Source organism: Macrobrachium rosenbergii, chromosome 21, assembly GCF_040412425.1.
Source record: "Macrobrachium rosenbergii isolate ZJJX-2024 chromosome 21, ASM4041242v1, whole genome shotgun sequence".
NCBI classification, from domain to species: domain Eukaryota; kingdom Metazoa; phylum Arthropoda; class Malacostraca; order Decapoda; family Palaemonidae; genus Macrobrachium; species Macrobrachium rosenbergii.
Window position 1 is genome coordinate 49,210,729 of NC_089761.1, and position 23,544 is coordinate 49,234,272.

General features: G+C 35.8%; 2 protein-coding genes and 1 long non-coding RNA gene across 7 annotated transcripts in view; 1 reads left to right on the forward strand and 2 right to left on the reverse strand.

Annotated features, from left to right (window-relative positions):
* Positions 1–11,354, reverse strand: part of LOC136850178 (solute carrier family 25 member 45-like) — a 43,911-nt gene extending 32,557 nt beyond the window's left edge. The window contains exons 1-3 of one of the 4 annotated variants that reach the window (XM_067123812.1): positions 10,955–11,354; positions 4,926–5,018; positions 705–817 (exon numbers count right to left, since the gene is read on the reverse strand). In XM_067123812.1, coding sequence (XP_066979913.1) covers positions 705–817; positions 4,926–4,971 — 159 coding nt within the window. In that variant the 5' untranslated portion in view covers positions 4,972–5,018; positions 10,955–11,354. Of the gene's footprint in view, positions 1–704; positions 818–4,925; positions 5,019–5,789; positions 5,858–10,954 lie in introns of those variants that run through there. The other 3 variants (XM_067123810.1, XM_067123811.1, XM_067123813.1) reach the window with 3 other exon arrangements.
* Positions 1–23,544, forward strand: part of LOC136850180 (uncharacterized) — a 59,712-nt gene that overhangs the window by 30,220 nt on the left and 5,948 nt on the right. Inside the window, exons 1-2 of one of the 2 annotated variants that reach the window (XR_010856571.1) lie at positions 4,177–4,570; positions 8,751–8,841. This is a non-coding gene — a long non-coding RNA (uncharacterized lncRNA). Of the gene's footprint in view, positions 1–4,176; positions 4,571–8,750; positions 8,842–23,544 lie in introns of those variants that run through there. The other variant, XR_010856570.1, reaches the window with a different exon arrangement.
* Positions 14,933–23,544, reverse strand: part of LOC136850177 (serine proteinase stubble-like) — a 19,001-nt gene continuing 10,389 nt past the window's right edge. The window contains exons 7-9 of the mRNA XM_067123809.1: positions 19,343–19,467; positions 17,195–17,328; positions 14,933–15,729 (exon numbers count right to left, since the gene is read on the reverse strand). Of these exons, the coding sequence (XP_066979910.1) occupies positions 15,559–15,729; positions 17,195–17,328; positions 19,343–19,467 (430 nt within the window). The 3' untranslated portion in view covers positions 14,933–15,558. The remainder of the gene's footprint in view (positions 15,730–17,194; positions 17,329–19,342; positions 19,468–23,544) is intronic.

The following is a 23,544-nucleotide window of genomic DNA, read 5'->3' on the forward strand; positions in this document are numbered from 1 at the left end:
TATATATATATATATATATATATATATATATATATATATACTGTATATATATACACATACATATATATAGTCGGCCACAATTGTCATTAAGTTTAATATAGTATTCAATTTCCTTGGGAAGAACTTACACCCCAGAGGATAAGTACATCTGCCAGTTATAATTCCACAATTGGGTATAAGTTAGTATCATTAAAATGAATTCATTAAGTGATATTTAGGGCTTGATATCAATATGTGAGTATAAAAATGCCACACGTGTATAAGTGACAAAACTTTCCAGTCAATTGTTGTAAAGATAGGTGGATTTCGATTCTCAGTACAGAACATGAATTGGACATGAACGTGTAGAGCCGAGTCGATATCAGTTTATATCTCTCGATAGCTAAATGGATTAAGTTGACTGTCTGTCAGTCTAAACCAGAGGCACAGGTTCGAATCCTAGTAGTCCAGAAGCACTTATCAGTTATAATACCCCATGGACGTAAGTTATTAACAATGTTAAGTGAAGCCGATGTTAAATGATATTGGTGGCATAATATTTGTGATGAGGTTGCTAGTCCCATGAATTTATCCAACCAGACTAATGACCACCACAGTAGATTAACTACCAGGTACAAAATTTACTGCCTAGGTCAAGAGATTCACAATGGGGTTTAAAGGACCAAACCAGTGCTGCTTCCATGATCATATGATCAATTACTTACCCCTTCAAATTTGAATGTGTTGATAATGCCCTTTACTATCGGTACGTTCCCCATCGTCTGTTGTCGAACTTTGATGGTATCTAATGGATGCCCCACGACCAGACCGGCGCATCCTAGAGAAAAAAGAAAGTTTGACTGACGTGTTGTCTGCTTTTGCTTTGCTACTACTTGTTATTTTATTGTGGGTAAAAGTTTTGCTCATAATTGTAAACCTACACTTGACTCGGATATTATTAATTTTAATCTATTCTGAATTTCTCAAATTCTGACTGGAAAAACACCTTGTTACTTCATAAGCAGCAGATTGCCTGCTGCCCAACCCACTCCTTTACAAAGCTGCCAGATTAACGTGTCTTGATGCCAGCTCAGGCAGTGGCATGCAAGTATCCATTAATGACTGAACAGCACATTCGCTGATTTTGGTCTACAGATTATTTACATCCACAAGAGACACTTTTTAGTTGTCCATAAAAGAAAACTACTGAGGTAGTTGTTTGTCTGTCCGTCCGCCCTCAGATCTTAAAAACTACGGAGGCTAGAGGGCTGCAAAATGGTATGTTGATCATCCACCCTCCAATCATCAAACATACCAAATCTCAGCTATCTAGCCTCAGCAGTTTATATTTTATATAAGGTTAAAGTTAGCCATGATCTTGCAGTCTGGCACTGCTATAGGTACCAAAAGCACAGGCCACCACCGGGCCGTGGCTGAAGGTTTCATGGGCCGCGGCTGAGAGTTTCATAGGCCGTGACTGAGAGTTTCATACAGCATTATACGCAGTACAGAAAACTCGATTGCGCCGAAGTAAGTTTCGGCGCATGTTTTACTTGTTGGTATTTGTCACAAATACTCACCTGGGAACATTTCACATACTCAGATTGCTATCCAGTCACCAACAAAGCCAGGTGACTGTAGTTTTCCTTCCATACGTCCGTCTCTCCGCCCTTAAGTGCGACCGTTACATTTCCCTTGTCGAAGCAATTTATCCTGCACAGGTGACGGGTTTCATTCAAATTTGGCACAAAGGCAAGCCATCAAGCATAAATGTGCACGAAGGGAAATCATTCATCTGTTTGTGTTAGCACGTTTGTATCGCTTGCAAGTCATTGCAGCATCTACACGGTTGACAGGATTTCAATCGAATTTTATACAAAGGTAGACCGTGCTTGAGGAGGGGGGGGATAGTCCATCTGTCTGCCCAGCTGTCAGCCTGTCTGTTCGTTAGTTTTATTTAATTTTTTTTTTTGTCATGTTTGCTTGTCACTGCAACTCCTACAATGTCTATTATGATTGAAGGGGTTTCAGTTATTCTCTGTGCAGGGGTGTATCAACACGCATGGTTGTGAATCACATGGCACTGATGGACTTGTCAGTCCATCAGTGTGTGTGTCAAACTTGCCTTGTCATGGGAACTCCTTCTGTATAGCTGAAAAGGTTTCAGTTTTACTTGGAATTAAAATAGATTTTCACGGACAGATATGTGTTACAGGCTGTATATGAAATGAGACACAACCTTCTAAATTTTCTTAATTTATTATGAAAGTGCAAAGCGGGGGTGCTTGTTCAAGCAGCGTCTCACCTTGCATCCTCCCGCCAGTCTCTCAATCACGCTCTTTCACCAGTCTCAGTAGCTCAGTGGTCAAGGTCACGGTACATCGTTGTTCTCCGTAGGGGGGTAGTGCCGTCAGTGCACGCAATGCGGCACACTGTAGGCATTACTTAAGGTTCTTTGCAGCATCCCTTCGGCCCCTAGCTGCAACCCCTTTCATTCCTTTTACTGTATCTCTGTTTATATTCTCTTTCTTCCATCTTACTTTCCACCCTCTCCTAACAATTTATTCACTAGCGGATCCGGGGGCCGGGGCACCTGGGCACGTGCCCCCCCTCATGAAAAATAATGACAAAATAATGATATTGAAGATTTAGATAATAATAACATAAATGAGAAATATAAAAATAGGAAAAATAATAACAATCTTAATGATATATATATACACACACACATACACACACACATATATATATATATATATATATATATATATATATATATATATATATATATATATATATATATATATATATATATATATATATATATACGTATATACTGTATATACTGTATATGTATGTATCTATAATTTGAAAAGTGGTGCCTCTCCCATGAAATTTTTCTGGATCCGCTAGTGATTCATAATGCAACTGCGAGGTTTTCCTCCTGTTACACCTTTCAAACCTTTTTACTGCCAACTTCCGTCTCAGCGCTGACCCCATATTCTATCTATCTACTCACGCTATTTCACACAAACTCCACGCACACTAGCAACTAATTGTGGTTTTTCCACAACTGTCACAAAAAATCAATTTAGCAATGTAGTTATACTAAAGATGATACAGAAGTCACTGGAACTTAATTAAAAATAAAATAACTTCAGTGTTTTTCAGAGTATATAAGTATGGTAAGTGGCAACATATTTTATGTGTGTTCTCATATGTTCGCATCGTATCACGAGGGCTGTTTGTGTAACACACTTAAGAAATGACAGCATCCTGAGATTCCTTTAGGATTTAGTAACTATGCGACTAATTGTCGACGTGGTCAAACACAGGAGGTCGGTAACTTGATTATCATTCACTGCCTTTACAGAAAAACGCCTTATGTCATCAAAATGTACACAACGTAGTCAGATAAAGCTTATCACGTTATTCAGTCATTTAGTTATAAGCGCATCCTTCATAATCTACTTAGAAAAAATAATAAAAAAAATTACGTCACTATTAGTATACTTATTACATATGTATGAGGGGAGATTATCTATCAGTCATTCCATCGATACATTTGCCCGTCTGTCACACCAACCTTGCCATTTCAACTATCCTATACAGTCGAGGAAACTTCAGTCCTGCAGGATACAAGGTGGGCCAGCAGGCTCAGACGTTGTACATGAAAGACCTTGTGTTTGTCTGTCCCTGTCTGTCAGTTCGTGCGTCATTCTTACCTAATCACAACTCTTCCTTCGTGGTTAAAGTGATTTCAGTTAATCTTGGGGAGATATATCTTCTGTCTTGTCTGTCCATCATGCGTAAAAGGGCAACTGCTTTTCTGTCATTCCAGCAGTCCATCAAATTGCCATTACTGTGTTTATCATGCTTACCTTGTCATTTAAACTCCTGCGTGATTGAAAGAATGTCGTTCAAACTCGGTACAAAGATATACCATCGTGTTTAGATGTTCATGAAGATAGATCACCCGTTTGTATTGTAAGTATTTTATTCAAACTTGGGACAGAAGTAGCCAGTCATGTAAAGGTGTATTGAAAAATGTTCGTCCACACATCTCTCCATCAGCTGTCCATCTAATTTCATTTACCTTGTCTTTGTAACTCCTCCTGCTTGGCCAAAGGGATTTCAGTCAGACTTGGCACAAAAGTAGATCGCCATTTATAAAGGTACACTGAGGGAAGATCATCTTTCTGTCTGTCCTGTCAGCATATTTTCAAAGATTCAGTAGGCCTACATTGTTTCGAAGGAGCTGTGTCAAAAAGTGAAATTATAGCACCAGGTTCCATAAATTTTGTAAACAACTTGAACCATGGCCGTTACATTTGAACTGTATCAGAGACGCTTGGAGTAAAAATGCATACTTCACTTATGAAACCCTTTCAGATTGCATCAGTGATAATAACTTTGAGGTCTTGACCTTAACATTTGTACTGATAATAGCTGCCACGGGAGCATTCGTGTTTCATCACGCCATCTTGTGGGAGAAAATCGGCAGAGTTATTTTGCTTTTGTAAAAATCATGATGGTGTCTTCAAAATGTCATCAGTCGGAATGCTCTTAGAGAGGAGTTGGCTGAGGATCGGTAAGTGACAAATGGCAGTAGAACATCCTGCTCTCAGAATGCTTTTTTCTTTGCACAAGGCCACAGTTTAGGGCATCACAATCCATTAGATTGAAGTTACAAAAGAGCGACTTCAGTTTATCAACGACTTCATTTTGAATTTTGCAAAAATTTGTAGTTTTGACCCCTTCTGTTCAATGATGCTTCCAACTAACAACTTGTTGCAATGTTAGGAGTCTGATGCAAGTGTCAGTTGTCGACGAGACATATAGGTCACTGGAGTGACTGAATTCGTATTTTTTTTAACCTTTATATATTCTTTAATATTCCTAACTGCAGTTTTATATTATGATTTTAGGACAACTTGTTCTCTTACCTCCAATCCACCCGGCTACGAAGTCGAACCAAAAATCCTTTTCCATCGTTTATTTGCTCGTTGCTTTGTGTTTTCAGTTTCTTTGTCAAGTTCCTGGAAGGAATAAGAATTTAGTATGAGCATAGGATCATTACGTTGGTACGTGTTTAGCACTTACGATAAGTTACATATATTACACACACACACATATGCATATATATATATATATTTATATACTCTATATATATATATATATATATATATATATATATATATATATATATATATATATATATATATATATATATATATATAATATCTGATTAGTAGCAAATGATTTTCAGTTTTACTCGAAATGATTTCATCAGCGCTAAACCTAACCTATATCCGAAGATGTTTAAAATTTAGGCTTATAGAGACCTACTAAAATTAACCCTAGAAATACTGTACACTTGTCGGTTGATTATCATAATTAATCCATGTTTTTTGTCAATTTGGGTCAGGAATAGTAGGCCAGTTGTCAAATGAATGAGAACGCGTAAGAAGTTGCTTGTTTATCGAATCGTTTCAGTTCTGACTTCTTGTGATCGCCCAGCGCTTAAGCCTAAGTCACTGGACCCATTTTCTTTCTTATTTCAGCATCTTTATACCAGACTGAGTAAGAATTGCTCAGTGTTTATGGGGAAATTAAAACCATGAATCAGTGGTAGGTGTTTTGTTTACGACTAATGGGTGTAATAAAAAATTATCATCCACCCTTGAAGAACGTTTAGAATTGAGTTGAATCCTTTATTTCAGCTGTAAGCCATTAACATTCGATCAGATATTACATATACATACCTTTGAAACAAACATTTACTGAGGATATTTTATAAATATTCATACCTTTAAATAATTGTTTGTGCTGCTATCGTTTTAGGGGCTGGATGTTATGTAAGTTCATTATTTCAGTCAAGGACTGCTAGTGACTTGGCCACTGGGGCAGTTCTCACTTTCTCTTGTGTCTTTATCAGTGGCAAGATAAGATGAAATGTGCGCTTCTGGTGACAGAGCTTATCAGGTTCCTTGATCGTTCTCGATTAAGGTCATCTGATAGTGGGTCAGGATTTGTCAACGTCAATATTTTCATTATCACCGTCGCTTCATAGCTGCTGCTGTTTGTATTTTCTTACTACGTCTATTTCTCTATTTCCTCCCGTCTGTCTTTTAAGCATTCAGAGGTATGAACAGGTGGGCTACTAGGAACATATCCTGTGGTGCTGGCGACGGGGAGTGCTTGAAAAGGTTACCTATCACAGTAACGACCATCTGGCGATTGAACGATGAAGAATGTCACCGACATGTTATTATTATTATTACTACTACTACTACTATTATGTCGTTTAACGAAACAAACGAGTCATATATCTAGAGACTCATAAGTCTTGTTCGGATCATAAGTTTATAAATGAAAGATCAGAACTGGAACGCGATCGATAAAGTTGAAGAAGTTGGACACTTAAGTGGAAGAAACCCAAGAAAACTTCTTAGAAGTAAGTGGTAAAAAATAAAGCATCTGTTAAGGGCCGAAGGGACGCTGCTAAAAACCTTAGTTCTGTCTACATTGTGTCATACAGGATGAAACAGAGACCGGTAAGGAGTTGTTAGGGTCAATGGCCTATACGAAAATTGTTAGAGCGAGAGGGACTTGATGTCCAGGGAATGCAAAATGTAAATGACAAAAGGAAACCCATAAGGTGCTGAGGTATATGAAGAGTGTTAGAATGAAATGGTCTTAAGATCCAGGGAATGCACAATGTAAATGGCGAACTACGTATGTGGGCGTTAACATATTCTTTACGAGGCTTCTGTTATGTGTTCGTAGCGTCTTTGAAAGTTCGAAGACGTGAAAGTTGATGAAAAAAAATCAGTAAGGATGTATAGAGCAGTGACTGTTATTCTTGTTATTGTATCTAACCGTTCTTCAAAGCAACATTTTTTGACAATTATAATTATTATTATAGTGAAGTGATCTTCATTTTATCTCAACTTGCCTCAGTGCGTTGGCGCTTATCGTATTGTTGTCAAAAATGAGTATATACAGTAGGTAATCTGACAGGCATTTCGTCCGGTAGACCTGATAAGTGCTCTTGTATACTCTATCGATATCGGAGTACCCCGTAGGGGGTGTAGTGCCTTCAGCGCGCCTCACGCGGTGCGCTGTAGACACCAATTAAGGTTCATTGCAGCGTCCCTTTGATCCCTAGCTGCAACCACTTTCATTCCTTTTACTGTACCTCCATTCATATTTTCTTTCTTCCATCATGCTATCCACCCTCTCCTAACAATTGTTTCATAGTGCAACTATAAGGTTTTCCTCCTATTATACCTTTCAAACCTTTCTAGTCCCAGTTTCCGTTTCAGCGCTGAATGACCTCATAGGTCCCAGCGCTAGGCATCTGGCGTAAATTTTATATTCCATCCCATTCCATATCTGAGTAACCTGATACGTGCTTTCTGTTTAGTAGTGTGTGTTGATGAATAGATGATTTCGTAAGCATTTCTGATATATATGGAATATTTGTATAACTCAAGAAGTATTTCCCCTTTATTTTCGTAATCTAATGTGTGTTTTATTTTCATCGTTAAAATTGTTTGCTTGTATGTATGTATGTATGTTGCAGTTATCGAATAATGACTTGACACTCACGCCATATTATTATGCGTTCTTTGGTTGGCGTGTGTTTTGATGCAGCACATTGCAATGCCAATTTCAGTTGCTGTGTGTGTGTGTGTGTGTGTGTGTGTGTAGGATTTTGTATAGTTTTCCAAATAACTGAATTATATTGGTGTTGGGAAATTATAAGTGTTATGTAATTTAGCGTTTTATCTTTACAACAGTTGTTGATCCATCAATAATAGCCTCCCCCGAAATACGAACTTAAGGAAACTACTCTTCATTGTGGAACTGACTCATTATAATAGATTTATCATTTTTTCCATTTTTATATTTCTCATTTATATTATTATCTAAATCTTCAGTATTATTATTTTGTCATTATTTTTCATGGGGGGTGGCAAGTGCCCAGGTGCCACCCCAGGATCGGCTAGTGTTGACACTTTTAGCAGAAGTGCTTCGGAATCACTGACTAAGTTGCGCACACATCAAGCTTTAATTGGAAAGGCTCAAGAACAGCTGTTCCTGGAGAGACTAATCCACAGTTATGTACGGGTACATACACTTCAAAATAAATCTCACAGAGACCTTTCGGGAATCTGTTCGATTCCCCTTGTCAGTCTTTTGCTTCTTTTAGCGACCGGTTCATTGTTTTACAAACAACTTCGCTTGTTTTGAGTTTGTATTTTTACTTGGTTCGTGTCTTTAAAATATCACCGCGCTAGACTGAAAAGAGGAGTCGAACAGATTCCCGAAAGCTCTCTGTAGAGATTTGTTTTTTAATATATATACCCAGTACATAACTGTGGATTTGTTTCTCAATTTCAAGAATAGAATAGAAATTAGAATTTAGGCCAAAAGCCAGGCGCTGGAACTTATGAGGCCATTCAGCACTGAACCGGAAATTGACAGTAAAAGGTTTGAAAGGTGTATCAGGAGGAAAACCTGCAGTTGAACTAGGGAACAATTTTTAGAGAGGCTGGAAAGTCAGATGGAAGAAAGTAAAAGAAATGAGAGAGGTTGCAGCTAGGGGCCGGAGGTGTGATGCAATGACCTTTAAGTAATGCCTGCAGTGCAGCACGTGAGATACACTGACGGCACTGCCTCACCCGGGCTCTAGCCTACTTCAAGACTCATGTTACCATGAGTATAGTTTAATTAACAGCTGTTTCTTCTCTGTTACCACATAGGTCTGCTTGGTGCCCGCTCATGCTGGGGTCATTGGAAATGGGAGAGCTGACGAGGAAGGAGGAACGATTGCATCATCTCAAACCGTCATGAGTAAGTAGGTTTCTCGCTGTGATTTGAAGCTACCTTTTAAAAGGTCGTACATTCTAATGAAAAGATGAAGTGGTTTTCCCCTCTATTTTCCCACAAAAGAAGTCCAAGAGATGGCGGGTATTAACCTGATGCATCCACCTACGCTTCACCTCCGAGGTGCTAGTACTAAACATGGCGGAAGCTCCATGGGACGCCGTGGTTAGTGCTAGCCCCTAGGGGATCAAAGTATTACATACGCCTATTTCTGTATATATTCATATATATTAATAAACGATATCTTTGATCCCCGGGGTTCTAGTACTAAACACGGCGTCCCATTGAGCTTCCGCCATGTTTAGTACTAGCACCTCGGAGGTGACGCATAGGTGGATTACATACCGGGTTAATACCGAGATGGCGTCCAGCCTTGATGGCATTGATACTTTCCGAATGCAACAGGCGGACAGAAGAATTTAATCAAACTTTGAATAGGGCTTGATAAGCCCTTCAGTTTATTTCAGAAGGAAATGATGCACCGGATGTACCCGCTGCGATAGATTGTATACATTCCGGTGCACTGCCCCGGATATTTTGATCACTGACACAAATTACACCTCTTGTGTATTATACATTTGGTGCTTGGGGAGTAAGGATGGTTTAGATGACATCTCAGTTTTTAAGGCAAGCAAATTTTTCATAATGCTTATCTTTTTTATATATACATTTTCTCGTTTTCCCTTAACATTACCTTTTCATATTTTAACGTATCGGATTTAACGTTAGCTGACCATAATATCATCCGCTGTCTTGTCTTGACCTTACATTGCGATACTGAGCGGCTCTCTTTGCCCAGAGTTCCTGGCTTTTTTCACCAAAAATCTTCCGTCCTTTCGTTGCATATGTTTTGTATAGTGCCACGGTTGTTATGAATTTATTCAAGCACAACTACAATAGACTGTATCGCAATCGTCTGAACGAGGAAGGAGAACATAACAGAATATAGAATTTAGGCCATAGACCAAGCGCTGGGACCTATGAGATCATTCAGCGCTAAAACGGAAGTTGACAGCAAAAAAGTTTGAAAGGTGTGACGGGAGAAAAAACCTCGCAGTTGCACTATGAAACAATTGTTAGGAGATGGTAGAAAATAAGATGGAAGAAAGAGAATATGAAAGGAGATACAGTAAAAGGAATGAAAGGGGTCGCTGCTAGGGGCCGAAGGGACGCTGCAAAGACCCTTAAGTAATGTCTACAGTGCAAATCGTGAGGTGCACTGGCTGCGCTACTTCCCTATGGGGTAAACGAAGAATGATGTATAGATTTTAGCCAAACCCAAACTTGATCGTTATACTTCTGTACCCACCAAAAATATTTTTTTTATTTGATATCTTTTCAATATTGACGAACTTGTTTAAAAAAAATATATGTTTAAAAAATTTTTATCTGTATATCACATTTTCTGAAGCGAAATATAACGGGAGTCGTAATAAGCAGGTAACTGGGAAAAAGTATGAACGCAATGCATCATAAATCTTAGCAGAAACCAGGGAGCATCAAAATTTGATTTTTAGCTGTTATTGAATTTGAGATATATATATGTATATATATATATGTATGTATATATATATATATATATATATATATATATATATATATATATATATATATATATATATATATATATATATATATATATATATATATACATATATATACATATATATACTGTATATATATATATTCTGATTTTTAGTTATTGAACTTCAGATTATATATATACATATATACAGTATACTGTACAGTATATATACAGTATATATATTCACATATATTATCTGAAATTCAATAACAACTAAAAATCAATAAAATTTTGAGGCTCCCTGGTTTCTGCTAAGATTTATGATGCATAATTTTTTCTAGTTACTTGCTTATATATATATATATATATATATATATATATATATATATATATATATATATATATATATATATATATATATATACATATACATGTGTGTGTGAGTGTGAGTGTGTGTACATATCCATGTACATTTTATCATAAAACCATATATGAACAATCAGCACATACACAAGACCTCTACAATAGGCCTACACATTTCAAGAAAAAACTTACCTCTCCGGTAAACTTTAGCGCGAGATTATTAGCATAAAAAATCCTCTGAGGAAATGAAAATCCCAGAATGTTTCTTGCTCATTTTCACACTTAACACGCACTATAGCAACCACCGTCTGTTCCCAGACTAAAGTAAACAGATACCCTGGCGTCAGACCTGCCCGAAGGTCTTTTCTGGGCAGGACCCCGGTCTAGAGCGTAGTAGACCGTGGGCAGGACTGTTCCATGGCAACGGAGATCTGAGTGCGAATTATGATTCCGTCTCAAGACGGTAAAGTCCAAGGCTTAGCTTCTCAAGCTGGCCTGATCTCAGATATCTGAGTTTGTGCTTTGATTCCGCGGTGCCTCTCACTTGTGACGTTCGGCCGAGCAGTTATGGACGCAATGTTTTTCCTACGAAGCACTCGACAAAACTCCTTATTGGCAACTCGATCTCCTGGCGACCTTGCGTTTTCTTTCTTTTTTTTTTAACCTAATCTTTCTGCGCACTCCATGAGTTTGATCAGATACTATAATGTTAGTCTGCGGCCTTTTCATTTTAATCTTCAATCGGAATCTCTTGAGTGTTTACATCTACTGTATGTGATAAAATATTTCAAGTTACTAAGTAGATAAGTCTGAACTTGCTTATCCCATATTTTATGTGCTCCTGATGAAGATTTCATTATATTTATTTTTACCTCAAACGTTGAAACAGAAGTGCTAAAGATTGCCTTAGAACATTATTACTATTCTTCCTTTGACAGAATGCTTAACTTTCTCTCTTTCTCATTTACAAATCATTTGTGTTCAACAATGTGTAGGGTAACTGAATGTAATGGTTTTCCTATTGACACAATCTCAAAGGAAAGATAAAGAAAAGGCGCAGTTTTAGAACAAAGACTTTTGTTAGATTAAACTGGCTTTATGACAGATAAGGTACCGCCTTCATAAACTGCTTGCTAAAAGCACAGGCTGCTCTCAGTTAGTATGAAATGTTATTACAAAATGAAGATATTCAGATGGTGTTTAGTTCAAAACTACTCAAGCAGTGATGATAGTTAGCTTGCCTGATTCTTCTCAAAATTTTATTGTAAAGTAGTTCATTCATTTGGTAATTTTATTTATTTTCTGAGAGCAATCTAGACTTTATATGTTTTAGCATAAAACCACTGGCTGGTCTGGTATAGTGATTAGTGTACTGCTCAGATGTCGGGGTTCGCGTCACCCCCAGGGCGATAAAAACCACTGGCTCTGTATCATGATCAGTTAGTTGCTGCAGTGTGGGGTCTGCGGTGGGAGGTTGTCCCATTCTTTGAAGCTTGAGTTTCAAGTCACTGGAAATAATGCTTGTCCCATGTGAATAGGTTTCATCTACTAATAATAATAATAATAATAATAATAATATTATAGTGTTGGCCTGTATTTAAAAGTACCCCAATAGAATAATGCACTAAAGACGTATCTTCCCTTCTAGAACGATACCTAGATCAGTCTTAGTAATGGATGTAGCTCATCTAGGAAGTTACAGAACAGGTTTTGACGGGTCGTCTTCATATCCCAGGGAAGGGAATCGAAGTCATTACAAAAAGTGGAGATAAATGTAAATAAACAGTTATTCCTCGTCTCATTAAAGAGAACAAAACTGAAACGGCTGTGCTAATGAGCTTTTCCTAGAATGTGTGTGAACAGTATTATCAATAAAGTGAGGGAATGTGTGTAGACACCTCAGTATTCAACAAAAAGAGAGCGGGGGCTAATAACGGCATTCACCAGTAATCGCCAAACTCGCATTGAAGCATGAACTAGTGCGAGAAATGACCATCGTGTTGGATTTTGTTCGATTCGGTGTTTAGGTCTGAACTCGCATTCTAGAAGCGTACTCATGGTGCAAGTTCTCGTGCGAGATCTCGCCAAAGCAGTCAATCGAACGAGAAATACCATCGTCTGCGCCTAGCTTATCAGTCAGTGAATCTGCCTTTTGCAACGCCGCAGCTGGTTGTGAAATCTGTTGACGGTTCTGTTGCTTATCCAACCGGTAGCTTGCATTCATTATCATTTATTTTTTCAATTATCAACTTTTGTTCTGGCGAGGATGAAAAACGTACTGCAGATTAGGTCTTGAGTTGTTTACAATGCGTTAGGAGGTCACGGAGTTTTGAAGGTCTTCAGTTTACGACTGATTGCCAGTCGTTAATGAAACTTTAAAGGTAAACCTATTTATGATATTCAGGTGCATATATATATATATATATATATATATATATATATATATATATATATATATATATATATATATATATATATATATAGAGAGAGAGAGAGAGAGAGAGAGAGAGAGAGAGAGAGAGAGAGAGAGAGACTGCTCCCTTGAATTTGACTATCTAGAGGAGAACTCTTCATCCCACGGTCTCGGTATACCAGTCAGACCACCACTTTTTACAGGATTTCTTAGATTGTGCAATTAGTTATATAATTGTTTTTTCCAACCTACTTCCAAGCTTACTTCGGGGGTTAGTGCCGTCAGTGCACCTGTTGTGATGCACTGCAGGCATTACTTAAGGTTCTTTGCAGCGTCCCTTTGGTCACTAAGTACAACCCTTTTCATTCCTTTTAGTATACCTCCGTTCATGATCACTTTCTTCTATCTTACTTTCCACCTTCTCCTAACAATTGATTCATAGCGTAACTGCGAGTTTTTCCTCCTCTTATACCTTTCAAACCTTTTTACTGTCAGTTTCAGTTTCAGTGCTGAATGATCTCATAGGTTTCAGCGCTTGGCCTTTGGCCTAAATTCTGTATTCTGCTCTATCCTTCTGCTTCCAGGCTTAAGTGTTCCTTTCCTGTAGACGTTTTCCTTGACTGGTACAGTCTTCCACTCTTCAAGTGGCAGGTTGATCGCTTGCCTTCGTGGTGAAGCCCACCATATATATATATATATATATATATATATATATATATATATATATATATATATATATATATATATATATATATATATATATATATATATATATATATGGGTGGGCTTATACATATAAATTTATATATATATATATATATATATATATATATATATATATATATATATATATATATATATATATATATATATATATATATATATATATATATATATATATATATATATATATATGTATATATATATACATATAAATTTTATATATATAATATATATAAATTTTATATATATAAATATATATATATATATATATATATATATATATATATATATATATATATATATATAAATTTTATATATATAATATATACATATTTTATATATAATATAAATATATATATATATATATATATATATATATATATATATATATATATTTACATTTTCACATATAATATATATATATATATATATAAATATAAATATATATACATATACATATATATATGTATACAAATATTAGAGAAAGAGATTTAGGTTATTGAATTAACTTTCATCAGGATCACTACGCACTTGTATGAAATACAATGATGTTATTCGGTTATGTTACACTCAAACAATGATCGTCAAAGCTCCAGCTCACTTTCAAGTGCATTTTCCCCAGATCAAAAGAAAATATAGCTGCAGCAGAGTCAGGATTTAGTTTTAAATACTATTTATCAGCAAGGTCAAACGAAAGTCCAGTTCGAATACTTAGAATATTAGTTTTATCTGCATATTTCTAAAAAGTGTGTGTGTGTGTGTAAGTATGCACATGTATATATGTATATGCTTGTACAGTATGTATGTATGTATATATATATATATATATATATATATATATATATATATATATATATATATATATATATATATATATATATATATGTGTGTGTGTGTTGTATATTGTCCCAAAAGTTCACTGGTTTTCGCGTGTCTCTGACGATGCCTGAGACGTATTTGCACTCTATGTGACTTTTCATGCAATATATTTCATGCCAAAAGAAACCATTTCATATTTTCACTTTATTGCAGTAATAAATTATACACACACAAATATCAATATACGTAAAGAATAAGTTACATTTCTGGCGTATGTCGTTTTTACCCCCAATTTTAACTTTTTTATTAAAATTAAACTACTTTTGTATATCACAGTTTACAAGGCTTTGTTCTGCCGGTAACATTACCGGCAGAATGAAAATTGATGGACCTTCTTCATCCTTTTAGTAAGAGAGAGTGTCTTTCTTCCGCAAGCTTTTTGTCTTTGTTGAGGAAATTGCATCTGAATTATGCTGATACGTTCGTTAATTTTCAAGTTAATGCTGTTGAGATTTGTTTTCAGGGAACTGGTTTTGATGTGCCGGAACAAAAATGTTGGTTGTCCTTGTGTAGGAAAATGGACCAGCAATGAGGGCATGAGGGTACTTTAGTCTTAGTTGGATGAATGTAGTTCCAGTCAAAAGGTTTATTTTGTAAACACCGTTGTTATTACACCATAAGTCTCCATAAAAAAGAATAATACATGTAAAAGTTAAAAGCTATCTTTGAATCGGTCTACTTCGAATTTTGCATCCAAGATACTGGCTGTCAGTTTGCAGTTGGTTGTGTTTGAAGGCTGGTTGTTGTCTTGTTTTCTGAAATCAAGGAAATCATCGCTCTCCTAGTACAGAACTTGCTTCGTCATTTCTTGTATCCAGTCCAGGAAATGGACTACCGAAATATGGCCATCTGGGTACTGTCCTTTGCAGTCCTGGGTTGCAACGAAGCTGACAACTCCTGTGAGCGTGAAGCGACCTCGGTCCACCGTCATCACTGGGCCTCCGCTGTCGCCCTGCAAGATTATCGTGAAAAAATAAAATTACAGGATTAAATTTCTTTAGGAAACTGCAGTTTCATTTATTTTCTTTTGAAATAAGATATTGTGCATAACCTTGTTATTTTTATTTTTTAACATTGGCCCTTTTAGAGTCCAGTGATGTTCAAGTACTGTACATCATCACTTTCCTAGACCTTAAGATACCCCCTGGCTTCTGCAGGAAACTCTAGAGGTGGGCCCTCAGTGGAACCAAGGTTCCCCGGCTAAGCCCGGGAAGAGACCTATTCTGTAGAATAGTGGTCTCTTAGCTCTCCTTGGAAGCACCAGGAGGGTACTCCCTATGTGAAACCGGGAACCTCTTTTCCCTCCGGAATCCTCAGAATACTGGCTACAATGATGATTGTGATCTGGTCTGATAATGAAAATAAATCAACTCTGGTTCTCTTTTTTGAAATTCCATGGACACACTGGGTGTATTCTGTCAGCCATTACATCAAGGATGAACTCTTCATGCAGAAATCTTCCACAACATTAACATAGTTCAGTTTTATTATTTTTGTCATCCTATGATTGTGTATATGTCTAAACAAACTAATGCGTGTGCGTGCGTATGTGTTTGATTTGGCAGGTCATCTCATGATCCACTGAAGATAAAGAGAAAAAAATAAGGCTTACAGAACAGTTTTGAATATTTGTTAAGATCTGTGGCCCTTTCTTGAATAAGATGAGTAATATGTTAGAAAGCATAGCTTGTTATTTATCAAAGAAACACGTTTGATTTCAGAGGGAAAATACTTAAATATATAACCAGTAAGGAATCGCAAGTGATAATTTAAATATTTAGGTTGAATGTTCTACTTTGTAAAGTACTTTTTGTGAAAATGCAAATGTTTCATCTACCTTGACAGTAGGCTTCCTAAAGTGATAGTCGTAATTGTAGGCTTCAGATAACTAGTAATTACACTTGTCAAACAAATCAGATAGATAATTGTAGACTTTTTGATAACCAGTAATTACACTTGTCATACAAATGAGATGGATAATTGTAGACTTTTTAATAAACAGTAATTACACTTGTAAGACGTATGAGAAAGATAATTATTGTAGACTTAGAAAGACTTCTTTTTAAATTATCAGACGTAAGAGGAAGATAATTATTATTGTAGACTTTTAGAATTTTTGATAACCAGTAATTACACCTGTCAAACAAACGAGGTAGACTTCTTGATAACCAGTAAGTACACTTGTGAGACGTATGAGAAAGATAATTATTGTAGACTTTTAGAATTTTTGATAACCAGTAACTACACTTGTCAAACACAAGGTCCACAGAATACATGTATTCTCTAGACCTTGGTCAAACTTATGACATAGATAATTGTAGACCTTTAGACTTTTGATAACCAGTAATTACAGGTGACAAACATACGAGACAGATAATCGTGGACTTTCACCTAAAGTAATCAGCGGTTATCCTTACCAAGCAAATATGTTTCTCGTCGATGCCGCTCGTGCAGAAGTGATGGTCTGTGATGTAAGATCCGAAGACGGTCTTGCAGATGGCAGATTCTATCCCGTATCGGCTCAGTTCGCGTAGCTCGTCCGTCAGTTTACCTGCCGGAGGGAGGGAGGGAGGGAGGGTGGTAGAGAGGGAGGAGGGATTTAATTGCGTCCACACACCTGAAGTTTGCTTGTTAGCCCCGTCACTGTTTATCGTGTATTTGCTTTTGAGTTCATTGGCGGAGCAATTGTCTAATAAACTTTAAGTAAAGGGTATGTCTTTATCGTGGATACAGGCAATGTTGTTATTCATGGACTATGATTTTATTATATTAACTAGACATTTTTCTTAGTATTATTATTATTAATAGTACTTAGTTTTCATAGTAAGGTCATAGTGTTTAGGACTGTTAAAAATTCCACAAATATAGAAAACTCAGGACTTATCAATTTCATTTTTAATGTCGTTCGTAAAATGCATTATGATTATAAGAATTGCTGGGGATAAGATAAGACCTTTATTTTGATATATAATTCAAACTGTGCTTAAAATCATCGAGCTTTACAAGGAAAGTAGAGAAAAAACTAAATTAAAATTTCTTCACGTTCAGATTATTTAAATCAGGTTCTTGTTGCTTCTGACTACTAGACCATTCTGTTTCGTTGCGGTTACGTTGCCTGTCTCCTTATTTGGACGAGGAGGTAAACCTCATAGAAACTCGTTTTTATGATTTACCTTATCCAACTTGCTTCTGGACAATGCGCTTAGAAAAAAGTAAGGTTTATTAACCCTTTAAATGATGGAAAATGAAAGCTGCCAACGGAAAGAAAATGATAAAGTTGCTCTGTCACACTAACTTAAAAGGGCGCCAAAAATCTTAGGGATACACAGCATGAATTTGTGTTTCACTTTGCCAGTGCTATCCTAAATCCCAATTTAAAAACAAAAGTAGGAAAATGAAGGAAAAAGTCGAAGCGGGGATATGCGGTCGTCAGTTGTAACAATTGCAGTTTGGCTAACGTGGGAGAGACCGTAAGAAAGCCCCAGAAACGCATCGGGGAGCGCAAAAGAGCCGTTATGTTGACAATAAAAATTATGCAATAGCTACGCATTGTTGGGATTTTAGCCATAGCCCGAACCTCAAGGATAGTAAATTTTTATTCGAAATCATTTAGGTAAAACGCCTTTGGGTTGTGGACTGAGTCTTAAAGGTTTATTACCAGCTGGAGCTGGGAACAAACCTTTTAGTACTATACTCGTACATGAGTTAAACGCCAGCCCTGTTCTTAGAGAAACTGAGCTCTGCAGGTTTGTCAGGAAGGCATTTAATAACCGACATTTATTCCTTGGAATAATAGGAAGCCAGATACCTGACTTTCGTGACCCACGCGCAGCATTACCCCCCCCCTTCACCACCACCGCCATTGAGCAGCATAAGAAGCATAACCGCAACAAACCGGAATGATAAGGTAATCAGAAGCTCGAGCTTGCTTTAACCTGATAAAAATAATCTGACCGTGTAGAAATTTTTAATTAGTTTCATTCGCTCTAAAGATGAGGACAGTAGTTCTCGTAAAGCCCAAATATTTCAAGTGTATTTTTGACAATATATCAAGATTTACACTCAAGAAAAGGGCATTATTTGTTCTTCATAGTCTGCATTATTTTTGCTATTATTATTATTATTATATTATTATTATTATTATTATTATTATTATTATTATTATTATTTTTATTATTATTATTATTATTATTATTATTATCATTATTATTATATGACCTATAACAAGCCTACCCCCATACAGTGCACCTCACGTGGTGCACTGTAGCTATTGCTTAAGGGTCCTTGCAGCATCCCTTTGGTCCCTAGCTTCAACCTCTTTCATTCCATTTACTGTACCTCTGTTCATATTCTCTTTCTTCCATGTGACTTCCCACCCTCTCTAACAATTGTTTCATAGTGCAACTGCGAGGTTTTCCTCCTGTTATACCTTTCAGACCTTCCTACTGTCAATTTCCCCTTTCAGCGCTGAATGACCTATGTCATAGGTCCCAGCGCTTGGCCATTGGCCGAAATTCAGTATTCTATTCTATGACAAATCTACAGGTACTGGTTAGGGAACGCACCTGTCTCAGTTTTCCCCCAGCCAATCATTGCCATGAGCACACCTGTGACATTGCGTCCCAGCAAATTCCTGTTTGGTAGGCATACGGGGCGGACCTCTCGTTTGTACACGACCTCCTGGGGCAACCTGGAGAATAAAATTAACAGAGTAGAGTTGGGCGAAATTAACCGGTTTGTTATGTTTGTAGAATCGATGCCTTATTATTCAGGTTTTTTTTTTTTTAGATATTCAACCTGAAGAATAAAATTAACAGAGTGTATTTGTGTGTAATTAACTGATGGTTTGTTATGTTAGTAGAATCGATGACTCATTCAGTTTTTTTTTTATATTCAACCTGAGGAATAAAATTAACAGATTGTATTTGTGTGTAATTAAATGATGGTTTGTTATGTTAGTAGAATCGATGACTTATTCGTTTTTTTTTTTATATTCAACCTGAAGAATAAAATTAACAGAGTGTATTTGTTTGTAATTAACTGATGGTTTGTTATGTTAGTAGAATCGATGACTTATTCAGTTTTTTTTAAATATTCAACCTGAGGAATAAAATTAACAGATTGTATTTGTGTGTAATTAAATGATGGTTTGTAATGTCAGTAGAATCGATGACTCAGCATTCAGTTTCTTTTGTAAATAACCCAACCTGGAAAATCAAAAGATAAGTGAATTTCAGTATAATGATGTTTTATCAGCAGAGACGTGCATAGACTGAATTATATTTTTCAGTGCATTAGACTTGTGGTTAGTCAGCAAGTAAATAAAACTAATATAACTTTTAGGAATTTCACGATAAATAATTGATAATTTGTCAGCAGAAAAAGTAATTTTTTCTAGCTACGCATTTATTGTAATTATCTAATGACTACTCAGCATAAAAAACTTATATTTTAATGGAATTGTAGTTAATAGTGGTTCATCAACAGAAAAACAGAAATAGTTTACTAAATTTTGATGAGTCATTTCTAATTAACCGACGAGTGGTAACCAGAAAAATGGCTGTTTTTTTTTTTTTTCAATGCCTTCATTGTAATTCATGTTTGGTCTGTAAACAGGAGTGAATTGTTATTCATTAATTCATTTCGATTAACTGATGCTTTTAAGAAATAAGAATAGGTTGAAGAGGAAGTTCGCCTCATTTGCTTGGATTAATATTCAGTTTCACATTAAGTCAGTCGATTCTGTCGGTTACCGAGATCTTTTTTAACGTGAGCTGGTTTCCTTCGTTAATCTGTTGTGGCGTCTCTCTCTGGTAATCTCTATCAAATATTTAATCAGGTCCTTTCAGTAATTATCAAATATTTAATCAGGTCCTTTCAGTTAAGTGTGGGCTTTTTAGGCAGAAAAATGTATTTCACATTCGTGTATAAACTGAATCAACTTAATTGCCTTTTATAAGTTGAATAAAATCATTTTAATCTGTTCACTTCCGTTTGATTTATGGGGTTTTATCGTTAAGACACACCAGTTTTTCATTGTGTATGTGTTAGATCTCTCTCTCTCTCTCTCTCTCTCTCTCTCTCTCTCTCTCTCTCTCTCTCTCTCTCTCTATATATATATATATATATATATATATATATATATATATATATATATATATATATATATATATATATATATATGTATATATATATATATATATATATATATATATATATATATATACACATATATATATATATATATATATATATATATATATATATATATATATATATATATATATATATATATATCCATATATTTGTATGCTATTTGGGCATATTTTCTCTATATATATATATTATATAGTGGCATTTATTCTGCATATACTATCTGTCTTCTTATCTAGACTCTCAATCAGTCATGTTTGCATATTTTTTTTTCTCTAGTGGTAAGCTTCGTAGGAATAGGAAAATTCATTTGGGATTTTTTTCATTTAATTTTTTTCTAGAGTCTCAACAAGAAGATAGTACTTCAGAAAATGCCACTGACTTCAATGGGAATAGGAAATGTACAGGATCCTTTTCATTTAATTTTTTTTTAAGAGTCTAGACAAGAAGATAGTAGCTGCAGAAAATGCCACTGACTTCAATAGGAATTATATATATGTATGTATGTATGTATGTATTATATATATATATATATATATATATATATATATATATATATATATATATATATATATATATATCGTTATAAGTAGTGAGTGGAGGAATATATTAATATCTTAACGACTGAGAGTAGTGGAATAAATTGTCTTCACGAATGTATTTCAGAAATGTTATTTTTAGTCCTATAACTCTCTTTAAACTAGTTAATCAGTCATTCAAGTTTACTGTTGTTAAATTACCTTAATGCCTGAACTTTTGAATGCAGAAAGAAAATTTATTCATTTCATAAAGTGGATATGAAGTTTAATTTACGCTCAATTTTTTCGTCTGCACACTGTGTAATCTACCATTACCGTAGGGAACGAATTCAGTAGCTTCTTAATTTCTCATTATTAATAGAAGTAAGGAACTTTCAGTTGTATGTATGTAATATCAAAAAGATAAGGGGAAATTTTTGACGTCTGTTAAGAGAAATTCTTAAAATTCTGTATAGTGTAAAAAGGAGAATGGTGATATACCATTTCCTTACATTATCATTGACGTGAGGTTTACCATCATGCAAAATGAGCATAACTTCACGGAAAGACCTTGCAGAGGGACATTCGAAAGAATGTCAAATTTCTAATAGTTTTGAATATATCCCACACCTAGGATTATGGAAAGCCGCTAGCACATAGGCTGTGGCACGAGCTGTGCCATGTTTAAGGAAATTTTCAGAGTCCATATTTTACTACTGTAGCAAAGTGCATATCCTTTTTCAGTGATTATGGTGGTTTTAATAACAACTCACAGTATCAAATTATTCAGTCATTTCTTATTAGACTTTGCACGTGGTGATCACTGGGATTCACAAACATTTATTGACCCGTTTTTGTAAATGATATTGAAATAGCAAGGTGACGTCACTGTAATTCAAGCGTTTTTGCAATGTATCTCCCATTAAACATTTCAGAAACAACACCTCTACAAAAAAAGTGGTTTCATAATAAAGGTAAAGTTCCTTTTTTCTGTTATCGTCTTTTCACCTAAAAGGAAAAGAAGTCATTTTGTCTCAAATGCAAATTATTCCAGTACATTATAATTATTATTCTCGAAATTACGATTATTTTATAATTGATTATTCTAGCGAAATTATCTATTTATTATTTGTCCACTGCATTTACGCAACGAAGACTTTTTCTATTTTCAGGACTTCTCTTCAGTGGAGGTGCGTGCTAACATGGAACGCTGGAATGAATGACATTCCCAGGTTGCGAAGATCTGTCAGGATCGAGCTTCTGCCGCAGAAATTTGGCTTGAAGTTCGCTGACTGCAACCAATCAGAATTCGCCATCCATGACCCCCGCTGAAGCCCGTGTATAAATTCAGAAGGACCTATGCAATCTGCCAGTCCTCTACTAGCTCCCGCTGGAGAATGACAGAAGAGTCTGTCGAAACGCGTCGCGGCAACAATTGTAAAGAACTAACTGTATAGAATATATAAAGAAGCAGAATCCAGATTTTGACTTTTCCCCCATGAAATGACAAATATAGGCGAGCTGTTAGCACGCACCTCCACTGAAGAGAAGTCCGCAATAAGGAAAATAGAAAAAGTCTTCTACAAAATAAATGCAGCTGAAGCAGCAATAACATTCAATAGAACCTGTTTAAAAGAGGGTCTGCTGCCAAATTATTATTATTATTATTATTATTTAGGAAGAAGACCCTTTTTGAGGCAAACCTCGTTGAAAAGAATGATACTCTGTACGCTGTTGGTCATATAATTCGCCTTGCTGACAAAGCGAAACATATGCTCAGTCGCTTACAGAGTGCCTTCATATTATTATTATTATTATTATTTACAACTAAGAAAGCACCCACAGGTTAAAATGTCCAAGGTGGGAATAGCTGAAAAAGAAGGGAGAGGGAGAGAGGCGGCGCGCCCTTACTTCAGACAAGGCTTCGCGATAATATGTACCTAACGGGTGGTAAAACTAGATTTTGGTTATATAACCCGTCTGCGATCCTTCCACGCTGGACCCACACTGTGTAACAGATGTACTAGTGGATAGGTTCTGTGTCCTGCGAAGATAAACTCTATATATTCTTTTATTTTTTGCATGTTTGCGGGTTT